The 7,564-nt window shown below is 33.0% G+C and overlaps 1 protein-coding gene across 1 annotated transcript; it reads right to left on the bottom strand.

Annotated features, from left to right (window-relative positions):
- On the bottom strand, positions 1–3,784 carry LOC130654894 (A disintegrin and metalloproteinase with thrombospondin motifs adt-1-like). The gene is made up of 8 exons (XM_057457545.1): positions 3,681–3,784; positions 3,410–3,517; positions 2,891–3,047; positions 1,965–2,221; positions 1,554–1,736; positions 1,050–1,196; positions 369–542; positions 1–106 (listed from the first exon to the last, which is right to left on the bottom strand). The coding sequence occupies exons 2-8, from the start codon at positions 3,483–3,485 to the stop codon at positions 93–95; spliced, it is 1,008 nt and encodes a 335-aa protein (XP_057313528.1). The 5' UTR covers positions 3,486–3,517; positions 3,681–3,784; the 3' UTR covers positions 1–92.
- Between the last annotated feature and the right edge of the window lie 3,780 nt (positions 3,785–7,564).

The following is a 7,564-nucleotide window of genomic DNA, read 5'->3' as shown; positions in this document are numbered from 1 at the left end:
TTATAACAAATTGCATGTTTTTGTGTAGTTGTATAGATTTAGTACAATTATTATTTCGTTAATGGTTCTGTACTGTGAAATGCATCATCTATTTACTGACCATTCACTAAAAATAACAGAATACATTACTATTTTTCACGTAGTGGGTTGAAATATAATTATCTTGTTAACCCCATTTATCTTAAAATTTCCTAGGTAAAGCTTGCGTGGCCAAATAATATCACATTGGCAGTATACAAAATTTTATCGGTCGGTAAGTTCACCGACAATATATCATTAGTTCTTTTAATAATATCTAATCTCGGTATCACACAATTAGAGATGTGTTAGAAAGCTGTGGGTATTTATAATATTTTACACGGTCCTACCTGGACAATCCTGTAAATTGCAGATCATCTCGTCCTGCTCATAATCTGCACATAGTTTTCCTTCCAATTTTAACCTATCAGAGTTGCAGAATCTTTTTCTATATCTTTTCCCATCGCCACATGATTGTGAACAAGCTGACCAGTTGGACCAATGTACTCCAATCGGGAAAACGTCTACAAGTATGAGACAACAACGTTAAACAATCAGTTAAAGTCATGTTAAAATCAATTTCATTTTCAATTTGCAGAAATGTATCAATTACATAGCTCTGGGTCCTGATAGGGTTTTTTCATTATATAGCCTTCGTATATATGTATTCAAGCATCAGTACATCAAATTCACCAAGAAAAGGAAACAAAATTTAAGCATCACTCCGGTACCATTTCGTGAAGTAGAAAAATAAAATTTGCAGGAAAGGCACTGTTAAACCGTGCTGGTAAAAGTTATATGATGTGACGAATTGATTAATAAAATACAAAAGGGACAATTGTAGCAAGTTGTTTTATAAATAACGAATCTCCATTACGTTTAATTTGGATTATTGAGTCTATTATTGGCTGAAATGGACCAATGTTATTGTGTAGTGTAAAAATAGATTCATTTAATTTTATATTTAAAAGAATGGTGAGAATCATAACTGGTACTAATTTGGGAATTAAAAAAACGTTAACATTCAATACCTGAGCAGTCATGAGTATTACATTCTCTAATTTCAGATTCTGACCCAACACATCGTGTTCTTGCTGAATTACAACCCATAGTTCTTATGGTAAATCCAGAATTACACGATTTTGAGCATGGTGTCCAGTTTGACCAAACTGTTGGTTCTAAAGTGCATTCGTAAAAAATGATAATGAATGTCTCTTAACCAGTGGATGGCGAAGTGGGGTGGAAAATTGATTGAAATTTTGTGAGGGTGGGAGTAAAGGTAGAAAAACGAAAACATGAATATTGTAAGGAAAAGCCTTTGTGGTAGCTTTTTCAGTCAGATGGCATATCACTGCGGTGCATCATCGTTTCTGATTCTCTTTCTCAGACTTCTGGCATTCCGATATGCTGTTTTATTTTCATTATAGCCAGACTAGTTGAAGAAGTTGAACACTCAGCTTATCTCAATAGTCTTCGAATCATGCGTGGAATAAAATTATATTTTATGGGTTTTCACAGGAAGAAATACAACTTACTATCACATTGAACCATTTTACATGGCCTACTTTCTGTGTAAGGACCAATTTCACTGCAATCTTTCGCTCCTTCTCCTTTAGGTTCAGGATTATTACATTTCCTTTCTCTAATCTCGACTCCAACATTACATTCCGACGAACAATCACCAAACTCAGACCATTCCGAAAATCCACCATCAACAACTAAAATAAGGAACTTTGCGAATTATATTTTCATTTTAGGGGGGAAATGACCACAATGAGTCAATGTGAATTTTATGTTTTAGGTACATCTCAATGTTACAGCTCAATGTTAATATTTTGCGTAGTAAAACGTAAGCATCATAAAAATCATAAAAGCAGCCTTGCATATAAACATCGATTTTCTTAGAGAAGTTCACTATATTGACAAGTTTCTCTTCTACAACGCACCTTTCTCTGATTCATAGGTAATCTCGTATACATATTCTCCAAGATGAGTACCAGCGCATTCTTTTTCAATGCTGTTACATTTGGCGTATTCTCCATTAATGCAATGGACATGACTTGATTTCTCCGTCATATCTTCTTCTCGCATTTGCTCATGTAGTGCGAGAATATCATTACCACCGTAACATTCTCCGTAAAAGCGTATACCAAAATATTTTAGGTTAAGTTTACGGGCCTTCTCTGAACAGCGACAAGCCAAACTAAACAATAAACTTTTATCTATATAAATCTAAAAAACGTTTATTTGTAATGAGACTATGAGACTGTAACTAATTTATTTTACCATTTCCATTTTAATCGGTAAAGCGATGTTTATCTGCATCCGAATGGAAATAACGACATTAAAATTAAAGGCCTTTTGCGTATAAGTTAATCTTTTAAGAACAACAACATATGCAGTTACTTTGACTTAGAAATTGGACATTCCGAATTATTTTTTAAAAGGAACCTGTAGCCGTTCCTTAACTCGCCCTATTTCTGGTCAGACGCGTTTCCATGTTAAAATTGTTTGATCAAAAGTGCTCTTCAAACACAAAACGCTTAAATAGTCAAAGAACTTTTATATCGAAATTTCGTAGACAAACCAAGTATAATGTTTATATTATAAAATGGTTTAATATCGTGATAGTTTGTGCGTAACATTATTCTCTTGACAATTTTCGTGTCTAACATCCAACAAAAAATTATGAAATTCAATTTTCGGGAATACTAACTAGCGGGCGTACTTTCTTGTCACGTGATTATTGTGGAAATCGTGAATCAATTCAGAGATTTGGCCTGAATGCGAAGAAATAAATACTATCGAGGCAGCATTAGGTCAATATAGACCATTTCATGCACTAACAAGCAGAAAATATATAGTAATGAACCTGTGTAGTGAGAGAGCATAGCTCCTCCAATCAATTAAATGACCAGTAGAATATTTTGATGCAATATCTCGATCACTGACCAGAAACTGTGTCAATAATTTATGCACGTTCTCATAGCAACCAATCTGAACGTAATCTCGTATACAGGTAACATGTTCTAAACAAATGCATAAATTATGAACGTTGCAACATGTTGGCCTGCTGCGATCTTTTAAACATTATAAGTAAATGGGTTGCACCAAAATATTAAAAAAAATCCATGTTGGAAAGAGCAAGCCTTATGAATCAAAGTTTGGCTAACATTTTCAATTTGCTTGACCAAGATGATGATGCTATTAAATGACGATAAGGTAGTTTTAGAAAAAATTATTTAATATAATTTTTACCTAACGCTATTTTAACATATGTGGAAATTTTAAAGGCATATCTTGGAAGTGCCATAATCTCCCACAATGAAACGAGGATCATGAAAATACGGCGGTAACAAAGATTTTGACTTAAATAAAATATGTGAAATACCTTTAGTTTTTCCATTAATAGCAACTGTTAATGACATCAGAACGGTATGATAACATATAATCTTAAACATTTTCATAACATTCTTCGAAGAAGCTCTGTCCTTATGAACTGCAAGAAAAGAAACATATCAAGATCATTTTCAATATATTTGGTTTGTTTAATGTTCCTATATATTGGAATGTTTCCACGTAGAAAATACAAAATATTTCTTTTTAATTACAGTGAAAGTATGTAAAATAATAAATAAAAACAATATCAAATCTCTACTTACCCTAAACGACTACTCTTCTTGAACTAAACTTTGTTTAATAGCTGAATTAAAACAGTTTTAAAAGCAACTGCCGTAACGCTCTTAGTTTTTACATTATGATCTCCTGAGATACTAACGAGCAAAGCTACGGCAGTTGACTCTACCGTATTATTGTTGTTTCTTGAAGTGATTTTCACATTTGCTTTGTTCAATAAAAAATGGGGTTTAATTTCTACGTAATCTCGAGTAGGCGTTTTTCGAGTATAAAATTTAGTGATTGGAATCATCTTCGGCATACTGTGAGCAGTCAACTTAAGTATTCGTACCTTTTTACAATTCCTAATACTATAAAATATTATATAATTGCAACTCAGTTTGCAACAACAATTTTCTTTCGAACTTCTATACTCCTTTATATTAACACAACTTTTAAGAAACATTCTTAGCACAGGGATCGTTTTTTCTGTTTAACTTCGACTGTTTAGTCGGCTGTGATGTAAACATTTTAAGACCTATGACCTTGCTAAGATTACATATTTGATTCTTATGCCGACTCCAGAATAAAAACATTGGGTTATCCCGGGCCAAAGGGGATAGAGTTTATCTATATTTCTAGAAGAAACCGTAAAGATAGGTAAAAGATTCTATGTCACTCAGGCAGTTTACAGGAAGGGTGGGCGGGTCTTCTGAAACGCACGAATAGAATTAACTTGTGAGAAGAAATAGGTTGAAAAGTTGTATTCAAGCATGCGCTATTAGGCGCATGCGTATTTTGCCTCGATTACTACGAAAATAAGTTACAATAACAAAATTATGGAACTCACCTTGGGCTTTCCTATATGTTCCCTCTCCATGTTTTTATTCTGTCAATAAATCCAAAAAATAAAATGGTAGGAACTGACAAATCCTTGGTTATCTTTTAGAACTGCTGAACAGAATCACTTGATGATGCTTCATAGCCCGAGTGCGAGTGACCGAATAATTAACACAGGAACATAATTAATAAAAAAATCAGATACTGTACTTGTTGCAATCAAAACACAGTATCGCAGCAGCCAAACAAACTTTTACACGGGATCCGTTTTTGCCCCACCTAGGAGATTTAAGTGTTATCTCTGCGCTATCATGGGGGACGCAGAATATCCGCAAAAGATAACTGAAATTTTTGCCAAATTTACTCTTTTCTCTACTAATTTTTTGTTGATATAGTTGTATGAAAAGGATAACTTTTATTTTAAACCGTGGTTTGTTTTAAAAATATATCTTTTCCGCTATTTTTTTATAAAAATAGTAGCCGACATAAAGTGACTATGTTGCTGAAGTCAGCAAAAAGTCACCAAATTTTGTGCAAGCGACTAATATTTCTTACGAATAAAAATATTTGCCAAGACGATCTTTTACCCCGTAATATATCCTTTGATAGTCCTCTTAAAAATTGCTACATGATATTTTATATAACAACATTTTTTCCTTTCAAATTCTTATTCTTCTAGAGAGGCAAGGGAAGGAGAAAAATTCGTTAAAAAATTTAGAAGTGTATCATTACGTCGTCTCTATAATAATAGCCGTCGTCTGTCTGTCTCTGCGCGGACCCCCCGCTGAGTTAGAAAATCATGTTACGGAAACACGAATATCAAATGCGATATATTTTTATCCATTTTGTGGCGACGGGTAAATATAAAGGACGGGCGAACCCGTGGATTTTTCACGGGCTTAACGACTAGTTATAAATAAAAGTCGCATACGACATAATCTTTATTAAAAGAAATCCCAGTAGAGCTCTGCCACAGTTCAATATGACCTCATACATAAGTCGGAAAACTATATGCAGAAAAAAATACAATTACATTATTTGCACGGTTATTAACAAAAACTTATTTCGTCAGAATTTCGATCTAGTTGGTACTTTAAATATAATGGCTTTACATACGTAATTATAAAGTCACTATGTCTAAAAAAAATTAGTTACGGTTTACTTTTGATTTGTTTTGGTTTTATATTCTTCCGCAGTGCAGTAAGTGTTTACAAAATTTGTAACAATTTCGTATCGACGATTTCCCATGCGACGTAATGATTTTGCATTGAGAATAATGGTCATGCCCGCGCATTCTGGTAGCTAAAAAGATAAACAACAGACCACACTAATTTACCGCAATCACTATTAAAGCCTCTTTGTCTCTGAAGATACATAAATAATTTATAAATTTAATAGTTATTTTACTCGATACGATCCTGCTATTTTACCTACCACTTAAAAATTTGTACTCTTTTCTCAACTAAATACTTATTTTTTGTTGATTTTTGATCATTCCCTTATTAATGTATTATGAACTAAAAGGCTTCAGAAATTTAGAGATTTTTTTTAGTTTACATTTTTAGTTTATATTGTATATGAAAAAGATAATATTTTTATCTTATACCCTGTTTACTTTGAATAATATTTTTTCCGATATTTTTTTTATAAAAATAGTAGTCGACATAAAGGATGAAGTTCAGTCGGCAAAAAAGTCACCTAATTTTAGGCAAGTGACTATTATTTCAAACGAGTAAAAATATTTGCAAACACGATCTTTTACCCGTAAGATATCCTTTGGTAGATCTCATTAAAATTGCTACATTATATTTTGTACAACGGCATTTTTTCCTTTCAAATTCTTATTCTTGTTCTTCTAGAGAGATCTATTTTCATGTAACCGAGTAAAATGTTCAAAGTATATTGGATTGACGGTAGAGTTTGTCTTCTAAATGAACTTGTTTCGAGGTGCACAGAAGATTAATGCTGCTAAACATAATGCAATGATAAACGGTCCTGTGGTAAAGGCCGGTTTCCATACAGCTACATTTTGCGCCCAGTCGTAAAATGCGCCGCAATTTTTATCACATATACCGAACCATTTCCATTTAGCGATTTTTGCTCACGTGTTTTTTGCAAAAAATGGCTGATGTAAACTGACGATATTTGTTGCTGCAAAATTTGAGAGTAGTCCTAGCAATATTTTTATGGCGTAGAAATAAACAACGTTGTAAAATACGTAAGAAAAACATGTGGATGAGACGACTTTCCATAGAAAGAAGAATCAAAGGACTATACAACGTTTTGCTTGTGGATTTAATGTCGTCAGATCACGAGTAGTCTTTTTAAGTTCGTTTACAATGGTGTTTCTTTGTGCCTCCACAGACTCATTAATGTTATTTTGTTTTTCATCTACTTCACTTGTTTGATATATATTCTGATTCTCTACATTCATTTGGCTTGACAAAAATTTAACACAGAAACGAGATGTTGCTAACCATATTGAAATGATCTAATTAAAAATTCTTTCGTAATTCATGTAGATTGCTACCATTTGATTGGCTGTTAAGCTGAAGCGCAAAATGTAGCTCGCCAAAAGTAGAGCCTGTTCAACTTTTTTTAAATCGCCCCAGCGCATGCAAAAGCGGCATTATTCTGATAATGCGCATGCGTAGATCAAAAGTCACGGCGCTTTTTACGACTGGGCGCAAAATGCAGTTGTATGGAAACCGGCCTTAAGGAAAGGAGAAAAATTATTTTAAAAAAAGTAGAAGTGCATCATTACTTAGTAATAATTAAAAGCCGCATACGACATAATTCTTAATAAAAGAAGTTCTAATAAAACTTTGCTATAGTTACAAAGTGACCTCATACATTAGTCGGAAATATTCATGCTGAGGAAAATACAAATAAATTATTTGCGTTGCACGGTTAAAAAGAATTTAATTCATTGTGGTTACCTTATACGTATTACCTTACAACGATTTTTCACTTGCGTCATTCCTTTCAAAACGAAACTTACTAAAACGGGAAAGTAGCAAAAATATTAATCTTTGTAAAGTAAAAATGACAGGCTGAATAAAGTAGTCATTTTTAACACATCATTCAGGAA

This window comes from Hydractinia symbiolongicarpus, chromosome 8, assembly GCF_029227915.1.
Source record: "Hydractinia symbiolongicarpus strain clone_291-10 chromosome 8, HSymV2.1, whole genome shotgun sequence".
Classification (NCBI taxonomy): Eukaryota; Metazoa; Cnidaria; class Hydrozoa; order Anthoathecata; family Hydractiniidae; genus Hydractinia; species Hydractinia symbiolongicarpus.
This window is presented reverse-complemented; position numbering and strand designations above follow the sequence as displayed.